Source organism: Panthera uncia, chromosome X, assembly GCF_023721935.1.
Source record: "Panthera uncia isolate 11264 chromosome X, Puncia_PCG_1.0, whole genome shotgun sequence".
Lineage (NCBI taxonomy): Eukaryota > Metazoa > Chordata > Mammalia > Carnivora > Felidae > Panthera > Panthera uncia.
This window is the reverse complement of record NC_064817.1, coordinates 122,132,765-122,155,275: the sequence shown is the minus strand read 5'-3', so window position 1 is coordinate 122,155,275 and position 22,511 is coordinate 122,132,765. Positions and strand designations below refer to the sequence as shown.

The window sequence follows — 22,511 nt, the reverse complement described above, 5'->3', positions numbered from 1 at the left end:
GGTTAACTTTATGTGTCAACTTGACTATCCCATGGTACCCAGTTATTTTATCAAACACTTTTCTAGGTGTTAGGTACTTTTACGTGAGATTAATATGTATATTAATAGAATTGCAGTGAAACAGATAATTCCCCATAATGTGGGTGCTTCTCATCTAATCAGTTGAAGAAAAAAAAACTGGAAAAAAAACTGATGTCTGCCAAGGAAGAGAGAATTTTGTCAGTGGACTTTCTTGGGACTTGAACTGCAACATCAACTCTTCCTTAAGTCTCCAGCATTGTACACCAGCCTGGAAATTTTGGTCTTGCCATCCTCCACAATACTGTGAACCAATCCTGAATCGTCTCTCTCCCCCTCTCTCTCTCTCCCCCCCCCCCACACACACCCTTGTTTCTGTTTCTTTGGTGAATTTTGACTAATGCAGATTTTGATACTAAGAAAAGTCCTAAAGCAACAGAATCTTAAGAATGAATTTTCTAAATTTGGTTCTGGAGTTTCTGGAATTTGTTCTCTGGTCTCATTAGTTTTAAAGTTACTAATGAGTCTATTGCCAATGGTAAAGAAAACACTGATAGTCCATGACCTAATATGGTAATAGAGATACAGAAAATATCACCACTGTATATTACTAATCATACACTAATAAGAGGCAAGGTTCTTGGTGACCATATATATAAAACTTTAGAACATTTTTGTCAAACTCATAAACATAATGAGTTGGTTGTGAATGTCTCTGGACAAAGTGGGGAATTGTGGGGAATAAGCTTAGGAATCATTGACCTTACACCAATGGGTTAACAAGGTTTAGGATGAAAGCATCCAAGATTATGTAAACAGGGCAGAAGTGCCCCCAGTATAGAACAGAGGCATAGGAATAGGAAGCCACAGGATGAAAGCATCCAAGTTTAGGTAATCGGGGCAAAAGTGCCCCCAACATAGTACCAAAACAGAAAGCTGCTTGCACAGGAAGAAGGACGACAATAGGTAAACAGGTAAACAGGGCTATAGACCACAGCAGGATGAAGTTGCCAGGCGGAGCTAATTAGCAAAAGAATGGTGCTTTGTTGACCCTGTGGTAGCATGCTCTATCTCTCTTATCCCCTAGTCCCAGTGCCACGATTTTTGTTTTATATTTACCCAAACCCCTAACATTGCCTATCTTCGAAACCCCCTTTCTCTCACACACGAGTTAATGTTCACTGTTTCATTGTCTCTTTGTGCACATCCATCACATTTGTAAGCCTTCTTATCCTAATAAAAACAGAGCAAGGACCCTTACTCGGGGTTCTTGTCTCCTCCTGGACATTAGCCTCTCTTGCATTTTAATTGTGTGGCCACCCTCTTGCTGGCCAAGAGAGAACTCCAGACCTAGAGTTTATGACAGGGAATAAATGAATGAGCGCTGGGATTCAAATTCTCAGCTCAAGTGTCACACAAATGACCTGAAAACTTCTCTATCTTCCCTGAAGCAGATATTTCCTGTAGCCACAGAGCTGAGTTTTCTGAAAACCAAGCCCAGAAACTCATTCTGTGAGTGGCTGAATTGCAATGAAAATTGAATTCCCAGCCTTGCAGAATGTTCATTGTTAATGTATGGGTGAAAATTGGAATGGAGGTAAATAGGAAAACTTTGATGAAGCTGGGGATTTTGAACCCCTAGATTCTGATAAGTCTTCTTTGCCAATAGAAACAACCTCTCTACCCCTGTCCAAGGAGATTAAACCTGCATGGCTCTGGGGAAACTGTAACAGCCTCCTATGAAGTATTTGTCTTGCAAAACACTACCATTTCTCCTCAGGACCTCCACCACCCCTTTCTGTTTCTAGACCTATAAGTAGAGTCAAGTCCTAGAAGGCCCCTACAGGTGAGACACAAAGTGATCCATGAGGAGGTATACTACACTCCAAAGAATCACTTGATTTTTCTAATTTATACAGAGAAATCCAGGGAATACATATGGGAATGGATATTAAGGGTGTGGGTGATGGTGGAACAACATAAAGTTGAATCAAGCTGAATATATTGATATGGGCCCACGAAGCAGTGACTGTGTTTTTAATATTGCAACTTGGGGAGCTAGAAAGGACTCTAGCTATGTGTTTGATTATTTGGCTGCAACATGAACCAAAAGGTGGCCCACAGTAAATTAACCTGACCTGTTCAACCTGCCTTGGTGTACTGTAGAGGGAGGGATTCAAAAGCTTAATGAGATTGGAATATGACAGTGGATTCGTCATTTAATATCTTTTCATCCACCCTGGGAAGGTTTAGACGACACATCTTTCATCACAACTGTGGGAAATAAATTTGTGAGGAGACCCCCCAGAGCCCCAGCTCTTTGAAGAGCTATCTGATGACTCTTGTCTGTAGCCAGAACTTAACAGTGGAAATTGCTGCCACTGAATTGAGAAATCTAAATGCAGTAGGAGTGATTAGACCTTGGGGTGGCAGGGGCTAAGCAGCAGGCACTCAATAGCCCAAGGCAAGGCAGGTATGGCTACCATAATGGACAGCAGAGTCAGAGCAGCAATCACAATAGTGTGATTCATGGACACCTGTGATGTTGGCTAGTTGGTCACAATGTTCCTAGGAGTGAAGTAGATAGGAAGATGTAATATTTAGCTAGTATTACCATAATGAAATACCATGGACTGAAGGACTTAAACAACGTTTTTTTTCTCACAATTCTGGAGCCTAGAAGGTCAGTATCAAGGTATCAGCAGAGTTGCTCTCTCCTTGGCTTGAAGATGGCTGCCATCTCACTGTGTTCACAGATGGACTTTTTTCTGTCTGTTCATCTTTAGTGTCTCTGGCTCTTCTTATAGGGTCACTGATAAAATTGGATTAGGGCTTCACCCTATGATTTCATTTGACCTTAATTACTTCACTAAAGGCCCTGTCTTGAAATAGTCACATTGGGGGTTAGGGCTTCAATACATGAATTTTGAGGAAACACACTTCAGTCCATAATAGCAGCCCACTAAATTCTTACTTGATCTGTATAAACAGAAGAGTTTTAGATGTAGTGAACAAAAATCTAACTTGAATCACAAAACCTGAAAGTCAGTGACCCCAGCCAAATCCCAAACTTGAGCAAGTTTACAGACCCAGAAATCCTTGGATGGAGGGGAAGCAGCATTCCCTTGAGAAAGGACCTTGATACACTGCCCAAAATGTCTACTCTTAATCTTTCCCTAAACCTTCCCCAAAGGGACCTACAGATTTTTATCAGTATGATTTTGAAGTGGAAAAAAGGAAATAATCAGACCTTTGGGGGGACTACTGGACCCTGGCTCTGAACTCATTAATTCCAAGATACCCAAATTATCATTATGGTCCACAAATCAGAGTAGGGGCTTTGGAAGTCAGGTGATCAATGGAGTGTTAGCTCCAGCCCATCTCTCAGTGGGTCCACTGGGTCCCTGAACCCATTCTGTGGTTATCTCCCCACAGTTCTGGAAGACACAATTAGAATAAACATACTCAGCAACTGGCAGACCCCACATTCATTCCCTGACCCGTGGACTATTCTGTTCAGGGCTATTTTGTCAGGCAAGGCCAAGTGGAAGCCACTTGAACTGCCTCTACCTAAAAAATAGTAAACCAAAAGCAATACTACATGCCTGGGAGTATTTCAGAGAATAGTGGCACCATCAAGCCTAGAAAGATGCAGAAGTGGTGATTCTCTCTATATCCCTATTGAATTTGCCTATCTGGCCTATGAAGAAGACAGATGAATCTTGGAGAATGACTGTGAATTAGCATAAGCTTAACCAGATGGTGACTTCAATTGCAGCTGCTGTGCCAGGTGTGGTCTCACTGCTTGAGCAAATTTACATCTCTACCACTACCTGGCTTACAGCTGCTGAAAGGCAAATGCCTTTTTCTCCACCCCTGTCCATAAGGCAGTTTGCTTTCAGCTGTCAAGAGCAACAACACACCTTCACCATCCTACTTCAGGGATATATCAACTCTCCACCACTGTGTCATCATTGAGCTTTCGGGGATCTTGATTATCTTTTCCTTCCATGAGATGTCACACGACTCCGTTATGTTAATGACATTATGCTGATTGGACCCAGTGAGCAAGAAGTAGCAACCACTCCACACTTATTGGTAAGACATCTATATGTCAGGGGGTGGGAAATGAGTCCAACTAAAATTCAGGGGCCTCCTTCCTTAGTGAAATTTTTAGGGGCCTAGTGGTGTGTGGCATGTCAGGATATCATTTCTAAGGTGAAAAATAAGTTATTGCATATGGACCCTCCTATGCCCCCAAAAGAAGCCCAACACCTAGTGGGCCTCTTTGGATTTTGCATTTTGGAGGCAACATATTCCTCATTTAGGTGGTTATTATGGACCATTTCCAAGTGATCTGAAAAGGTGCTAATTTTGACTGGGGCCCAGAACAAGAGTAGATCTACAACAGGTTGAGACTCTTAGGCAAGCTTCTCTACCACTCAAGCCTTATGATCCACTAGATCCAATGGTGCTTGAAATATCAGTGGCAGATAGGGATGCTTGTTTGGAGACTTTGACAGGCCCCTATAGATGAATCACAGCACAGGCCCTTAGGACTTCAGACCAAAGCCCTGCCATCCTTTGCAGATGACTACTTTCCTTTTGAGAAATGATTTTTTGGTTTGTTACTGAGCCTTGGTAGAGACTGAATGCCTAACCGTGGGCCACCAAATTGCCATGTTATTTGAACTGCCCATCACGAACTGGGTGTTCTTTGACACACCAAGCTTTTCTTTTTAATAAAGTTGGGTGCACACAATGGCACTCCATCCTCAAATGGAAGTGATATGTATGAGATTGAGCCTAAGCTGGCTAAAGGCACAAATACATTATGTGAAGAAGTGGCTCAAACACCCATGGTCTCCACACCTGCTACATTGCTCCTCTCTCCCAGCCTGCACCTATGACCTCATGAGAAGCTCCCTATGATCAGTGAACAGAGGAAGAGAAGACTTGAGCCTGGTTTACAGATGGTACCTCATGACATGCAGGTGCCACCCACAGATGGGCAGGTGTGGCACAACAGCCCCTCTTTGGGACACCCCTGAAGTACAGTGGTGGAGGGAAATCCTCCCAGTGGGCATAACTTAAAGCAGTGCACCTGGTTGTTCACTTTCCTTGGAAGGAGAAATGGCCAGATATGTGTTTACATATTGACTCATGGGCAGTACCCAATGAATGGTTTGGCTGGATGGTCAGGGAACCTCTAAGGGGAACAATTAGAAAGTTGGTAACAAGAAGCTCTGATTAATTGGTATATGGATAGACCTCTCTAAATGGAAAATAATGTGATGATATCTGTGTCCCATGTGAATGCTCACCAAAGGGTGACCACAGCAGAGAAGGATTTTCATATTCAAGTGGATAAGATGAACTGTTCTGTGAACACCAGCCTGCCTCTTTCCCCAGCCACACCCTCCAGTGCACCATGGGCTCATTAATAAAGTAGCCATTGTGGCGGGGATGGAGATCATGCATGGACTCAGCAACATGGACTTCCATTTATCCAGACCAGAGTGGTTACGGCCTAATCCGTCATCAGTAAAGACCGATCTTGAGTCTTTAAAAAAAACAATTGTATTTCTACATACTAGTATGACCATTCCAAAAGTGAAATTAAGAAAATATTTTTAGCAAAAATAAACTATTGGGACTTCATCAAAATAAGAAACTTCTGCACAGTGAAGGAAACAATCAACAAACCTAAAAGGCAACTGATGGAATGGGAGAAGGTATTTGCAAATGACATATCTGATAAAGGGTTAGTATCTAAAATATATACAGAACTTATACAACTCAACACCCAAAAAATAAATAATCCAGTGAAGAAATAGGCAGAAGAGATAAACAGACACTTTTCCAAAGAAGACATCCAGATGGCCAACAGACACATGAAAAGATGCTCCACATCACTCATCATCAGGGAAATACAAATCAAAACCACACTGATATACCACTTCACACCTGTCATATGGCTAAAATTAACAACTCATAAAAAATGGATGTTGCTGACGATGTGGAGAAAGGGGAACCCTCTTACACTGTTGGTGGGAATGCAAACTGGTGCAGCCACTCTGGAAAACAGTGTGGAGTTTCCTCAAAAATTTAAATCAGAACTGCCCTACGACCCAGCAATTACACTACTAAGTATTTACCCAGAGGATACAAAAATACGAATTTGAAGGCATACACGCACCCCGATGTTTATAACACTATTATCAACAGTAACCAAACTCTGGATACAGCCCAATTGTTCACTGACTAATGAATGGATAAAGATGTGGGATATATATATACAATGGAATATTACTCAGCTATAAAAAAGAACGAAATCTTGTTGTTTGCAATGATATGGATGGAGCTAAAGAGTATTATACTAGGCGAAGTAATTCAGTGAGGGAAGGACAAATACCATATAATTTCATTCATATGTGGAATTTAAGTAACAAATGATCACAGGGTAAGGGAAGACAGAGGAAAACCAAGAAACAGACTCTTACCTATATAGAACAAACTGATGGTTGACAGAGGGGAGGTGGTCAGGGGGATGGGGTGGATGGGGGATGGGGGTCGAGTGCACTTGTTTTGATGAGCACTGGGTGTCATATGGAAGTGTTGAATCACTATATTGTACACCAGAATCTAGTGTTACACTGTATGTTATCTAACTGGAATTTAAATAAAAACTTTAAAAAAAAAGAGTCTCTTTTTGTGTTTGTTTTGTTTTGTTTTGTCTTGAAGATTCCACATACAAGTGAAATTATATGGTCCTTGTTTTTCTCTATCTGGCTTATTTCACTTAACCCCATACCCTTTAGATCCATCCATGTTGTGACAGTACAAAAAAATTTTTTTAACGTTTTATTTATTTTTGAGAGAGAGAGAGAGAGAGAATGCAAGTGGGGAAAGGGCAGAGAGAGAGGGGGGGACAGAGGATCTGAAGCAGACTCTGTACTGACAGCAGAGGTCCCAATGTGGGGCTGAAACTCACAAACCGTGAGATCTTCACCTGAGCTGAAGTCGGACACTCAACCGACTGAGCCACCCAGGCGCCCCAGGACAAAAAATTTTAAAGACACTCTGGGCAGCAGCAAAAAAAAAGAAAGTTCATCTTTTTCACAACTTATTAAGGATTGTACAGAGTTCATTGGACTGTCGTATGTTGTTGCTGTGGTGATGATAAGAGTGGTGGTTTTCCCATGAGGGCTGACGGTCAAGGAATGATTTGAATCTTTTAAGATAAAAAGGTTTTAATTTTTTAATGTTTATTTATTTTTGACAGAGAGATAGAGTGCAAGCAGGTTAGGGGCAGATACAGAGGGAGATAGAGAATCTGAAGCAGGCTCCAGGCTCTGAGCTGTCAGCACAGAAGCCCACCGTGGGGCTCAAACCCATGAACCACAAGATCATGACCTGAGCCAAAGCTGGACGCTCAACTGACTGAGCCACCCAGGTGCCCCTAAAATAAAAAGTGTTTTAAATGGATAAGTAAGTCACGGAGATGAAAAGCCCAGCATAGAGAATATAGCCAATAATATTACAATAACATTGTGTGTTGACAGATGGTGCCTGCATTTATCTTGGTAAGTACCAAGTAATGTATAGGATTGCAGAATCAATATGTTGTACATTTGAAACTAACATAACACTGTATATCAATTCTATTTCAATGATAATAATTTTTTAATAAATGAATTTACAAAACTATGTTGCTGGCTTGAAATTTGGAGTAGCAGTGGGGGCAAAGAGAAGCGGATAGGTTTAAAAATATTCAGGAAGCAGAAGTGAGATTTTGTATTGATTCTATATTGGGAATCGGGAAGAGAGAGGATGCCTCCGACTTAGCATGCTTAAAGTGGAATTGCTGTTCGCCTCCGAACTTACTGTCTTCCTTCACTGCTAATCTCAGTGAGTGGATCAGCATGCTGGCACAGACTAAGCATTCATTGATTGTCTTTGGAGTGAAAGAATAAATGAATAGAGTAGAAATACGGCCAAAGTTCATTCACCAGTGCCTGCCAAACAGCCAGTCCTAAACTCACCCTCAAGGTCGGCTCAGCAGAGGTCTATCACAGTTTCCCTCTCACTTTATCAACCGTTTGGAAAATCGCCATATCTCAGGTCCAGAAGAACACCCACCTTCACATCAGACACTCCTTGCCTAGAACCTGTAGGTGTGGCACAGACCGGGTTTTGCCAGGAGCCTCTTCTGTAATTTCTTTACATGAGGCCAGTGGCACAGCGTACAACCCTTAGGAGCACAGGGGACGTTTGGTGTTGTAGAAACAGGGTCACAATGGCACCCAACTGGTGGATCTGTGTTCACTTTGGCTTGGATCAGAGACTCTTCCCACCAAACGGGTTTCTTAATCCAGCCTCTCCCCGCAGACCGTCGGGCTGGCAGGCAAAAAATACAACTGCCAGAAACACCACAGACATCAAGTGATCAGCTTGGATATTTTATTGCTTCTCCCAGCCAGGGCTGACAAGCAGAGATACAGAACTGCTTGTGGTTCCTGGTACAGAGACCAAAACCAGGAAGTGATCTGTCCCAGTGCAGATTTCCCAGAAATAAGAATGAGATGGGGTATGTGGACGATGCGCCTCAGACTCAACCAACCCAGTGAATGTTACCTAGTTACAGAAGAGAAGTGAAAGCAATAATCCAGAAGGGAAATCTGGCTGTGTGAGAAGAATTTGGGGTGGAGACATTTGATGAAGTACACTTTTTTTTAACCCCCTTTTAGACGATATCATTAGATAAACATCCTTTTCAATGATACAACCCAAGCCATTTCTGGCCCTTTTCCTGGAAAAGCTTTTTGCTGCTGTCAGTTTACAGGAACAGCAATAAGAGTCCATTTTCTGGGCATGAAGCCCAGGACTCAAAGGGAGGCTCTAGAGAACATCTGGTCCACTTGATATATAGAAGCCAGCACTGCATGTGTGTATTTGTGTGTATGTGTTTTTCCTATGCTGACTCATGGCATTGAAGCCTTTCTGGAAACACCCCCACTTTTGTAGCCAGCCAGTTTATACACACCCCTTCAGCTCCTCCTTGTTTCAAATGTTAAGTCAAGAGGAAGAAGGAAAATAAATTCAAGAGCTGCTCTCAAGCATCTAGAATTCTCTGCACCCCACCTCTTCAGAAGAGAGACTGGCCCCAGCTCTGACTCAGTCTACTACAAACTGGACTCTCCTCTTAAAGCACCAACTTTATCTGAGCCTTTGGACAAAACTGGAAGAAAAGAGTCCACAAGTACTTTGGACTCTGCAGGAAGCAGGGGGCTGACAACTGGCAGTAAAACAGAAAGATGGCAGACCCTGAAATCGAGCTTTTCGTGAAGGTAAGTTTTCTAGCTATAATAATGGCATATGGAATGTATTATTTCTTGACACTGGGCCTCACATTCTAAAAAGAGGTCGATATTTGGGCTAGACATAAATATTTTTTGAATTATATTCCTCCTCTGAGTCCTAGATGTATGCCTGGTTGCTCTTAGATGACAATAGGAAAATATGTTATCTGAAAAAGACAAGGAGACGTTGCAGAAAGAGCACTAGACTAGTTGGTAGTCAGAACAACTAAATCATATTCTTGGTGGCACCCTACATAACTTTGGACAAACCTCTCACTCCCTCTGGACCTTTATTTCTACATATGCACAATGAGGAAGCCTGACAAAGTGATCCTTAAGGGCTTTCTAGCTCTTGCAATCTGTGTTTTATGAGATAGGTTTTGGAACCTTGAATGGGGGAAGGAGAGAACCAAGACTGGACTGAGAGCCCCAATCCCACACATAGCCCAGATAGAGTTTTCTAAAACTCTCCCACAATAGATGAAGATCACAGTGGAGTCACATGGACGCAATGGGAGGAAACAGCCAGGAGTCTGTGTGCCTGTTACATGAGGAGAAGACATTTTAGAACGCTGTTTCCTCTTTATGGGATGCTTTGGGTTTTTTTTTTAATGCTTCAACTTTTCAGAAAAGTACTTTGGAAAACCCCTAAGGCAGGAGAAGGGAACACGTGTTTTGAAATTAACTCATCAAGAAAAATAAATAATTTTGTAGACGTTATTGTAGCAATTACAGTTTCCAAAAACTTTGCTTATATTAACTATTTTTTCTCTATATTTTCATTGACTTTTAGAAGTATCCAAGATGATAATAATAACAAACTCTCATATCATGCCTGGTCCTTTTCTAAGCACTTTACATATATTATACATATTTACATATATTTCCTCATTTAGTCCTAACAACTTACATTAGTAGTACTACTTGCAATAGTAGCACCAGTTGTCTTCATTTCTAGGTAAGTAAGCTAAAGCAATAAAGTTTTTAAAATTTTTTTGTTTTATGTTTTATATTTGAGAGAGAGACAGAGAGACAGAGAGCAAGTAGGGGAGGGGCAGAGAGACAGAGACAGAATCCGAAGCAGGCTGCAGGCTGTGAGCTGTCCGCACAGAGCCCTACGCGGGGCTCGAACCCAGAAGCCGTGAGATCATGACCTGAGCCGAAGTCAGATGCTTAACCGACTGAGCCACCCAGGTGCCCCAGGCAATAAAGTTTAAGTAACTTGCCTCTAAAACCGTATCTCTACTGATGGCTTACAAAGACATAAAATAAAGTAAGTTTACCAAATGTTAGTTTAAACATGTTAGCCAAAGTAATACTTTAACAATTATTTAAAAAATATTTACCTTGTCACATATATGCACAAAGGACATAATCAACCTGCTTTTTCAAAATTATAGGAGACCGACCCTTGAATTCCTGCATAGCAAAGTAATCCAAATAAGTGCTGTACTATGTAACAAAGAGCTACTTCTCTTATCTCTGGATTTTAGCAAAACATGTGACTGCTCAGACATGATATAAATAAGCCTTAATTTCCTAACTGGCTTTTCACATCCACCAGTTTCAAACCAGAGGTAATGTCTCTTCATAGGGTAACTAAAATGTTCCCTTAGTCTAAACTATTCATTCAATCCAATCGAACCCCTCTAACTAGTTGTTAGCATTGATGTGTTCATCTTCATAGACTTCCTCATATTTGGCTAGTAATCTGGACAGGAGAAGTTAGTGAATCACACATTGGATGAACAAAGGTTGAATTAAGTAATAACTTTCGAGTTAAAATAACTAATCATTTTTAAGTACTTACTATATGGCAGGCACTGTGTTAAGTAGTTTATTATTAACCCTACCTTATGGGTAAAGAAAGTAAAGCAAAGAGTATCTAAGTGACTTTGTCCAAGGTCACATAGCTAGTGAATGGCAGGGTTAGGATTCTAATTATTTAAAATAGCTATGTGTAATCTTATTCAATTGTTTTCAACTCGGCAAACTTTTTAGTAAATTTTCCATAATTTCATCAGATGGAATCCTTTAGATGTAAGCTTACTTAATTACATTGCTACAAATTATAGATTTTCTGAAAGAAACTTGAGTATCATCTGGTCCGGGTTTTTGTTTTGCTTTGCTGTAAGATGTGTTCCACAGATCTCTAGAAGTTTCATAAAAGATATGGAGATGGGGCATAATGATTTAGAGGCATGAAAAATATTAATAAGTTTAAAAAGCACTCTTTATCAACAATATCTCATTTAGAGCTCATGTGGTTTCTTTCTAAAGATCAAAGGAATCTGTCATTTCCCCAGCTACCTCTGGTTGTGGCTTAAAAACCCTTAAAAACTCTCTGGAGAGGTCTCTGAGCAGCAGTATACCAGGCACATACCGCAACCCTACCCTAACCCTAGAAAGAGGACTCCAGAACACATGATAGGAAAAACCAAGAAGGAGCCTAGTTATCCTGGAGATGACTCCAAACAATTAAGAATTGGTAGTATTTCTGAAAATGGGTGGGAAGGTAGGATAAAAACAGAAAAATCAATTGAATATCTATTTAAAGAGTATTTAGAGTCTCAAATCCCTGCCTTGCCACAGCTCCATAGATGGTTGTCATGTTTAGTCTCTTACCAGCAGAAGTCTGTGGTTTTATTCTCAGGAGAGGACTCTGAACTGCAAAATAACATGCACATATTCTAAACCCTAAGCACTAAACCCTGACTTTAACCCTAACCCTAACACTAATGCTGACCCAACACTAACCCTAACCCTAACCCCTAACCACAAGTCCTAACCCTCTGGAGAGGTCTGTGAACCGCAAAACACAAGGCACATACCCTAACCATAACACGAAACCTACCCCAAGAGAAGACTGGGGTTTGGTTCTCTGGTGAGTTCTTGAACTGCAAAATTCCAGGCACAAACCCTGACCTTAACTCTAATCCTAACCCTTGATCTGAGAAAGCAGACTCCTGAACACACAATAAGAAAACTGAGAAAAAAAAAAAAAAAAGAAAACTGAGAAACAGTGGAGTTATCCTGGAAATGACCCCCAAACATTTAAAAATTGGTAGTGTTTCTGAAAATGGGTGAGAAGGTAGAGATAAAAACAGAAAAATCTATTGAATATCTATTTAAAGAGTTTTTAGAGCCCCAAATCCCTTCCTTGCCTCAGCTCATAGATGGTTGTCATGTTTATTCTCACCCCAGCAGAAGTCTGAGGTTTTATTCTCAGGAGAGGTCTCTGAACTGCAGGATGCCAGGCACATACCCTAACCCTAACAGGAAGAAAAAATGTTTTATCTATGTGAAAGAGATAAAAAAGACTATACTTTTCTCTGAATTATCGAACCATTTTCAAACTCTTAGAACTATCATAAAGACTATCATAAAAACTGATTAATTTTTAAAATCCAACAAAACCATTAGATGGGAGAAAACAGTGTTTAAGAATTTGGGTTCTGGAGTAGACAGCCCTGGACTTGCTACATGAGAAGAGTATATACACATCAGCTCTTGTCTGGCTGAGTGTACTTGAGCAAATTAGCTTCTCTGAGCCTCAATTTACTCATCTGTAAAACAAGAGTAATAACAGAACCTATATCATGGGATCATCTTCGTGGTATTAAATAAAACAAATCTGTAAAAGACAGTAGTTGTTGACATAGTAAACATTCAACAAATGTCAGATATTGTAGCTATTATTCTTTTTCATGTTTAGAAACTTAGATCATAAACACAAGAAGAAAAAGTTGTTTTTGTGGATGACCATATCCTGTCCTTGCCAGCTAAATATACTTAAGAGGTGGTAACTCATCATTCAGGCTAAGGAATTTACATCCTAAAATTTTCTGTGATGGTACTTTAAATCTGCATATTATAAACATGGGGAAAAAACTTCAGTTTTCCTGTAAAACTTGACTGCATTTCCCCCACATCTCAGTGTTTTGCCTTTCCTTTTGCCAAAGGTGATCCACCCTTCCTGCTGTATCTATTATCAGACTCCATTCTTCTTCCTGCCTCCCACCCATAATCATGCTTGTACTCACTAGTCCCAGTTCTGATTGGATCCTTAGTTTGACTTCCATTACAAAAGAAACACAGCTGCCAACATTGGTTGCCTCTTCCCATAGCTCTTCACTCCCAGACATCACAAAAGAATAACAATAAGCATCATTTCCTCTGTTGCACCCATTTCTCAGGAAAGGAAAATTTGCCAAAAAATTAGGATTATGCCCAGGGTTTCTGGGACCTTAATATTGTTAGAAATGACAGATCAGAGCAGCTGTAAAATGAGGGACCCTTTATTTTCTTCTACAGACTGAGGCAAAAGCGGATAGTAAGCATCAAATAAATATTGAATAAATGAATGATGTAATAGCCATGGCAAATGAAAGAACTAAACTTATTTGGAGATATTTATAGGTGAAACTAACAAGAATTGGTGTTGAATTCAATTTGGAAGTGAAGTAGAAGGATGATTTTCAATTTTCTAATTTGGGCAACTGAGTAGATAATGTCTTATCTGCTATGGCTGCCATAATAAAATATCATACATTGGGTGGCTTAAACAACAGATGTTTATCTTCTCACACTTATACAGGCTGGATACTCAAGATCAAAGTGCCAGCATGGTCATGTTCTGGTGAGAACTCTCCCTGGCTTATAGATGATTGCTTTCTCAGTGTCCTTGCATGGTGGGCAGAGAAAAATAGGAAGACAGGAGAGAGAGAAAGCTTTCTGGTCTCTTCTTATAAGGGCCTTAATCCCATGAGGACCCCATCCTCATGACCTCATATAATCCTAATTACCTCCCAAAAGCCTTTCTACCAAATACTAGGGTTAGAGTTTCTTTTTTTTTTTTTTTTTAATTTTTTTTTCAACAGTTTTTATTCATTTTTGGGACAGAGAGAGACAGAGCATGAACGGGGGAGGGGCAGAGAGAGAGGGAGACACAGAATCGGAAACAGGCTCCAGGCTCCGAGCCATCAGCCCAGAGCCTGACGCGGGGCTCGAACTCACGGACCGCGAGATCGTGACCTGGCTGAAGTCGGACGCTTAACCGACTGCGCCACCCAGGCGCCCCTAGGGTTAGAGTTTCAAAATATGATTCGGGAATGGATACAATTCAGCCCATAGCAGATGGCAATGTCATTTACAGGATTGGGAGCCCTAAAGAAAGAGCAGGTCAGGGAGTGGAGTAAAGACAAAGGGAGGAATTCAGGTTGGGACATGTTGAGATTGAGGTATCTAAAACCTGGATTTCCCATGATGACACTGCATCAGCTATAGCTCTCTCAAGAAGTGGCTAGTTTGTTTTTTTTTTTTTAAATGTTTCCTTATTTTTTTATTTTAATGTTTATTTATTTCTGAGAGAGAGACAGAGTGTGAGCGGGCAAGGGGCAGAGAGAGAGGGAGACACAGAATCCAAACCAGGCTCCAGGCTCTGAGCTGTCGGTGCAGAGCCCAACGTGGGGCTTGAACCCGTGAACCGTGAGATCATGACCTGAGCCAGAGTCAAACACCAAACCGACTGAGCCACCCAGGCACCCCAGAATGTTTCTTTATTTTTGAGACAGAAAGAGACAGACAGAGTGTGAGCAGGGCGGGGAGCAGAGAGAGGGAGACACAGAATCCGAAGCAGGCTCCAGGCTCTGAGCTGCCAGCACAGAGCTCAATGTGGGGCTTGAACCCATGAGCCATGAGATCATGACCTGAGCCGAAGTCGTACGCTTAACCAACTGAGCCACCTAGGCGCCCCCAAAAGTGGCTACCTTTTCTTCCTCATTCGTCTTGCCACTGAGCCTGGAAATCAGGTAGGTATCTTTTAGGTATCATTGCTTCTCATTCCTGTTTCCAGACCATTCTGCCTCCCCCATCCAGAGAAATACCAGTCATAAAATCAGACTAAACCACCCCTTCTTGTGATAGTAGTCTTCCAAACACCAGGTCACCCTCCCTTATTTCTTGAGGATTTTTAGCTTCTGGACCACTGTCATTCTCTGCAACACTATTCCTATCATAATTCTTGGTGATTTGAATATCTACGCAGATGACCCTTCCAATACTCTGGCCTCTCTGATCCTTGACTTCTCCTCCAGCGATCTTGTTCTTCCCTTTCCATAGCCATATTCTAACTTTTGTCACTGCCACTTCTGCAATGATTGCATAATGTCATTTATTTGAGGGTATTTTTTCCTACTTTTTGAAATTTTCTATTTTAACACACTTTGAGTTATAATTTACATAAAATAAGATGCACCCACTTTAAGTACACGATCCAATGAGTTTTGACAAATGTATACACACATGCAACTACTACTCCAATCAAAATATAGAATATTTCTATCACTTCAGAAAATTCCTTTGTGTCTCATTTCAGTCAATCTTCCCCACTGTATCCCACTACCACACTGCCAAGAAATCACCTATCTGCCTTCTGTCTAGATAGATTGGTTTGTATTTCCTAGGATTTTCTATAGATTGAATTGTATACACTATGTACTCTTTTATTGTCTGGCTTCTTTCACTCAGCATAATTGTTTTGGGATTTCCCCATATTGTCATGTGCTTCAATATCTCATCCCTTTTTATTGCTGAACTATTCCATTGTATAGATGTAGCATATTTATCTGTCTACCTACTGAAAGATATTTGGGCTGTTTCCAGTTTTTTTAGCTGTGATTAATAAAGTTGCTATAAACATTCATGTACAAGTCTTTCTATGGACATATGCTTTCACTTCTTTTGTGTAAATACCTATGATTAGAATTAATGGATCATATGGTACGTACATTTTTAACTTTGACAAGCTCTTTATAAACCACTTGCACCATTTTACACTCCTAACAAGAGTGTATCCATTCCAGTTGTTCCACATTCCTATGCCTTTCAAATTTCAGCTATTCCCGTGTGTGTGCAGTGGCATCTTGTTGTGGTTTTCATTTTCATTTCCCTGTTAACGAGTGATGTTGAGCATCTTTTCATGTCTTTATTTACCATATGTATCTCTTTCATAGAGTGTTTAAATCGCTTGCCCATTTTTAAGTTGGACAGTTTGTTATTGAGTTGTAAGAGTTTTTTATTCATATATTTTATTAACATTTTTCATTTTCTTAACAGTTCTTTTGAAAAACAGATTTTGTTTTCATGTAGCTCAATTTATTGAATTTGTCTTTCCTCTCCCTCACTCTCTGAATCCCAGCTATATTGACCCTCTTTTGGTTCCTTATAATGCCATGCTCAAGCATATTGCAAGGCCTTTGGATATACTATTTGCTGTTTAGAATGGCTCCTACATGCCTATTCTTGCACTTAACTCTTAATTATTCTTTGAACTCAGTTCAAATGCCAGTTCCTCAGAAAGACTTTCCCTGCCAGACCCCATATAGATTATTTCTCTGTTACACACTCTCATAACATGCACATCCTTCCTTCAAATAATTTATATCAGTTTAAAACTAAGAGTTAATTGGGGTACCTGGGTAGCTTAGTCGGTTAAGTGTGTGAATTCGGCTCAGGTCATAATCAAGGGTTCGTGAGTTTGGTTCCGACATCAAGCTCTGTGCTGACAGCTGAGAGCCTGGAACCTGCTTAGGATTCTGTGTCTCCCTGTCTCTCCCCTCCAACGCTCACGCTCTGTCTCTGTCTCTCAAAAACGAATAAACGTAAAAAAAAAATTAAAAACTAAGAGTTAATTTGGGGGTTATTTTTATTATTTTTATTTTTTTACATTTATTTACTTTTGAGAGACAGAGCACAAGTGAGGGAGGGGCAGAGAGAGAAGGAGACACAGAATCCGAAGCAGGTTCTAGGCTCCTAGCTGTCAGCACAGAGCCCGACGTGAGGCTCAAACCCACAAACCGTGAGATCATGACCTGAGCTGAAGTCGGATGCTCAACCGACTGAGCCACCCAGGCACCCCAGGGCTATAGATATATAGATATATAAATATATAGATATATAGATATATAGATATGGACTGTTATATATATATATATATATATATGGACTATGTTAAATATTTACTGGGAGACTGAATGGATAAGTGAAGAATGGAGGGGCCACAGATAAACTCAAGTTTACATAAAATTTCAAAGCAGAAAAATGTGTTGTTTTCAGTGAACAAAAGATGGCTTTTCATTTTTTTCACCATTATTTTTCTTACTATTGAAGTATAGTTGACATAAAATGTTATATTAGTTTCAGGTAAATAACATGTTGATTCGACAATTCTATACATTACTCAGTGTTCATCGTGGTAGGTGTAGTCAACATCTGTCACCAAACAACATTATTACAATATGATTGACTATATTTCCTATGGTGGGCTTTACATCTCCATGGCTTATTTATTTTATAACTGGAAGTTTATACCTCTTAATTTCCTTTGTCTACTTTGCCCACTTCCACTCACCTCCCCTTTGGCAACCAGCAGTTTGTTCTTTATATCTAGAGATCGGGCTTGTTTGGGGGGGTTGTTTGCTTGCTTGCTTGTTTTGTGTTTTAGATTCTACATATAAGTGAAATCATATGGTTCTTGTCTTACTCTGCCTGACTTATTACACTTAGCATAATGCCCTCTGGGTCCATATATGTTATCGCAAATGGCAAGATCTCATTCTTTTTTATGCCCAAGTAATAGTCCTTTCATCTATTACTAAACACTTGGGTTGCTTCCGTATTTTAGCTATTATAAATAGTGCTGCAATAAACACAGGGTGCATATATATTTTCAAATTAATGTTTTCTTTTTCTGTTGGTAAGTACCCAATACTGGAATTACTGGATCATATGGTATTTCTATTTCTAATTTTTTGAGGAAGCTCCACGCTGTTTTCCACAGTGCTTGGACCAATTTACATTCCCACCAAAGGTACACAAGTGTTCCCTTTTCTCCAACACTTGCTATTTCTTATCTTTTTGACACTAGCCATTCTGATTTCTATGAGGTGATATCTCATTGTGGGTTTGATTTACATTTCCCTAATGATTGGTGACATTGGGCATCTTTTCATTTCTTTGTTGGCTATCTGTATGTCTTCTTTGGAGAAATGTTTATTCAGGTCTTCATTTTTAATTAGATTATTTTTTACTTTTTGGTGTATAAGTTCTTTTTTTTTTAGTGTTTATTTATTTTTGAGAGAGAGAGAGAGAGTGCAAGTGGGGGAGGGACAGAGAGAGATGGAGGCAGAATCCAAAGTAAGCTCCAGGATCGGAGCTGTCAACACAGAGCCCAACGTGGGGACTCAAATTCATGAACCATGAGATCAAGACCTGAGCTGAAGTCAGATGCTTAACTGAAGGGGCCACCCAGGCGCCCCAGCAGTTCTTAACATATTTGGGATATTACCGCCCCCAATCAGATGTATTATTTGAAAATATATTCTCTCATTCAGGAGGTTGCCTTTTTGTTTTGTTAAAAGTTTCTTTTGCTGTGCAAAAGCTTTTCATTTTGGTGTAGTCCCAATAGCTTATTTTTGCTTGTTTACCTTGCCTCAGGAGACATAGCCATAAATATGTTGCTAAAGCTGATGTCCAAGAGATTGCTGCCTATGTTTTCCTTTAGGAATTTTATGGTTTCAGATCCTACATTTGGGACTTTAATCCATTTTGAATTCATTTTTGTGTGTGGTGTAAAAAAAAAAAGCCAGTGGTCCAATTTCATTCTTATACATGTAGCTGTCGAGTTTTCCCAGTACCATTTATTGAAAAGACTGTCTTATCCCCATTGATTATTATTGCCTCCTTTGTCATAGGTTAATTAACCATATAATCATGGATTTATTTCTGGCCTATCTTGTTCCATTGATCTATGTGTCTATTCTTGTGCCAGTATCATACTGTTTTGATTATTATAGCTTTGTAGTATAGTTTGAAATCAGTGAGCATGATACCTGTGGCTTTGTTCTTTCTCAAGATTACTTTGGCTATTCAGGGTCTTTTGTGATTCTATACGAATTTTTACAACTATTTGTTCCAGTTCTGCAAAAAATGCCATCAGCATTTGATAGAGATTGCATTGAATCTGTAGATGGCTTTGTGTACTATGGACATTTTAACAAAATTTAACTATATTAATTCTACCAATCTATGAGCACAATATATCTTTCTATTTGTGTCTTTAATTTCTTTCATCAGTGTCTTATAGATTTCAGAGTATAGGTCATTCACCTCCTTGGTAAAATTTATTCCTAGGTATTTTATTCTTGTTAATGTAATTGTAAATGGGATTGTTTTCTTAATTTCTCTTTCTGCTACTACATTATTGGTGTTTAGAAATGCAACAGATTTCTGTATATTAATTTTGTATCCTGGGTCTTTACTGAATTCATTTATTAGTTCTAATTGTGTGTGTGTATGTGTGTGTGTGTGTGTGTGTGTGTAGTCTTTAGAGTTTTCTACATAGAGTATTATGTCATCTGCAAATAGTGACATTTTTACTTCTTCTTTATCAATTTGGATGCCTTTTATTTCTTTTTGTTGTCTGATTACTGCAGCTAGGACTTCCAGTACTATGTTGAATAAAAGTGGTGAGACTGGACATCCTTGTCTTATTCCTGATCTTAGAGGAAAAGCTTTCAATTTTTCACCAGTGAATATGATGTTAGCTGTGGAGTGTTCATATATTTCATTATTATGTTGAGATATGTTCCCTCCAAATCAATTTTATTGAGAGTTTTTATCATGGATGGATGTTGTATTTTGTCAAATGGTTTTTCTGCATCTATTGAGATAGTCATATGGTTTTAATCCTTTTTTTTTTTTGGTTAATATCCTGTATCACATTGATTGATTTTTGAATTTTAAACCATCCTTGCATCTTTGGAATAAATTCAACCTGATCTTGGTGAAGTATAATTTTAATGTATTGTTAAATGCTATTTGCTAATATTTTGTTGAGGATTTTTGCATCTATGTTTATCAGGGATATTGACCTGTAGTTTTCTGTTTCTATAGTGTCTTTGTGTGGTTTTGGCATCAGGGTAATGCTGGGCAAAAGATGGATCTTTAAATGGATGGTGTTAAAACAACTATTAACTGGGGCGCCTGGGTGACTCAGTTGGTTAAGCGACCGTCTTTGGCTCAGGTCATGATCTCAGTTTGTGAATTTGAGCCCCACGTCGGGCTCTGTGCTGACAGCTCGGAGCCTGGAGCCTGCTTCAGATTCTGTGTCTTCCCCTCTCTCTACCCCTCCCCTGCTCATGCTCTGTGTCTGTCAATAATAAATAAATGTTAAAAAAAATTTTTTTAACTATTATCTATTTGTAAAAAAACAAATTGAATACATAGGCTAAAGTCCCAATATAACTCTGCCAAAATAAATTCCAAATCGATGAAACAAATGCCAAAAATGAAACCATGAAGGTACTAAAAGAAAACATAAGAGAACATCTTTATAATAAAACAAAATAAGAAAGGTGGGATATTCTTTGTAATCTTTATGTATATAATAGTCATGTAAGCAGATCAGAAAAACTAGACTGCATAGAGGAAAAAAGTAATAGATTTTATGTAAAATCTAAATTTCACACAGGCCATGTTTTAAAATACATGTAATGTGTATCAAAAAGTGTTAATATCTTCAGTATGTAAATAAATTTTTCAAATCTATAAGGAAAATGTCATCACTTTAATAGAAAAAAATGTAAGATTGTCGTGAACAAACACTTCACAAAATAAGGCAATCAAATGGGCAATAAACATATGGAAAATGCCTCTTAGGAAGGAAATTTGGCAGGATCTATTAAAACGGAAAATGCACTTAGTCTTTTTTCAACATTCTCATTTTAAATATTAATTCTAAAGATATAATCTCAGCAGTGGAACAAATTATATGCCCCAAAATATTTGCTGCTGAAATATTTAGGATAGCAAAAATTTTGGAATATCTGAAATGCCCATCAACAGGAAATGGTTATATTATATATATTCTGGTAATATATAAAATAAACTATTATTATTATGTACTAATCAGACTTGTCATTTTAAATACAATAAACTTATTTGATTCATTATCTCCATCTTCCCGCAGATAATAGAATCCATGAGATTAAGGTTATCTCTAGCAACCGGTTCATTTCCCAGTAGGCACTCAATACATACTGAGCAAATGAATGAATGAGGCCTTCCTTTATCTTAACAGGCTGGAAGTGATGGGGAGAGTATTGGAAACTGTCCCTTTTGCCAACGCCTTTTTATGATCCTCTGGCTTAAAGGAGTTAAATTCAATGTAACTACTGTTGACATGACCAGGTAAGAGAAATCAGGACATGTTTCATTCTGGAGAGTGAAATTGGTAGACACCAATATAATGTTTGTGTTTGTATAATGTGTACTATATCTAAAGGCTTAACTCTACTTATTTTCAATAATTATAGAAAGCCTGAAGAGCTGAAAGACTTAGCCCCAGGCACCAATCCTCCCTTCCTGGTGTATAACAAGGAGTTGAAAACAGACTTCATTAAAATTGAGGAGTTTCTAGAGCAGACACTGGCTCCTCCAAGGTACAGCATTCTACAGGGTATTGTTGTTGAGAAAATCTATTGTATTGCCCTATTTATTGCAGATTGAGAATTCTTCTAGACATCTTTTTTTCACTGTTGGCCTCTCTTTTGCTATTTTTCTAGCAAAGTTTTCAAATATCCCCTTGATTACTCTATATATGACTACACAACTTTACTACAGAATTACTTATTTAATATATGTAAAGGTATTAAAACTTTCTAAGTTGTAATCAGTCTATAAGGAAAGGGCAAAAGATAGATTTAGAAACCTTGGGAAGGCAGGGAATTTCAGCCATAATGAAGTTTGGGGGAACTTATACTGATAGAAATTCGACTTGTTTTATTGTAGAGCCCTCACAAGATCGTCAGTTTTGAAACAGCTTTTGATTCGGTCTGATCTCTAAGCTCTGCAGGTTGAGAAATATTATGTCTACTAAGCATAAACTTCCCCCCTTCAACTTTAAATACACAAAGATATTAGATTTAACATTTCAACGTACTTTTATATTCCTTATGCTATCTGTGCCTTTTATTCGCATGATTATTCATTCCATAACTGGAAGTCTATATCTTCCATTTCTCTTCACCCATTTTCACACATCCTCCACCCCTTTAACCTCTGGCAACCAGT

General features: G+C 39.1%; 1 protein-coding gene across 2 annotated transcripts in view; it reads left to right on the top strand.

The window, feature by feature from the left end:
- The first annotated feature begins 9,074 nt into the window (after positions 1 to 9,074).
- Positions 9,075 to 22,511, top strand: part of CLIC2 (chloride intracellular channel 2) — a 29,100-nt gene continuing 15,663 nt past the window's right edge. The window contains exons 1-3 of one of the 2 annotated variants that reach the window (XM_049644547.1): positions 9,081 to 9,368; positions 21,520 to 21,629; positions 21,755 to 21,880. In XM_049644547.1, the coding sequence (XP_049500504.1) occupies positions 9,336 to 9,368; positions 21,520 to 21,629; positions 21,755 to 21,880 (269 nt within the window). In that variant the 5' untranslated portion in view covers positions 9,081 to 9,335. Of the gene's footprint in view, positions 9,369 to 21,519; positions 21,630 to 21,754; positions 21,881 to 22,511 lie in introns of both variants that reach the window. The other variant, XM_049644548.1, reaches the window with a different exon arrangement.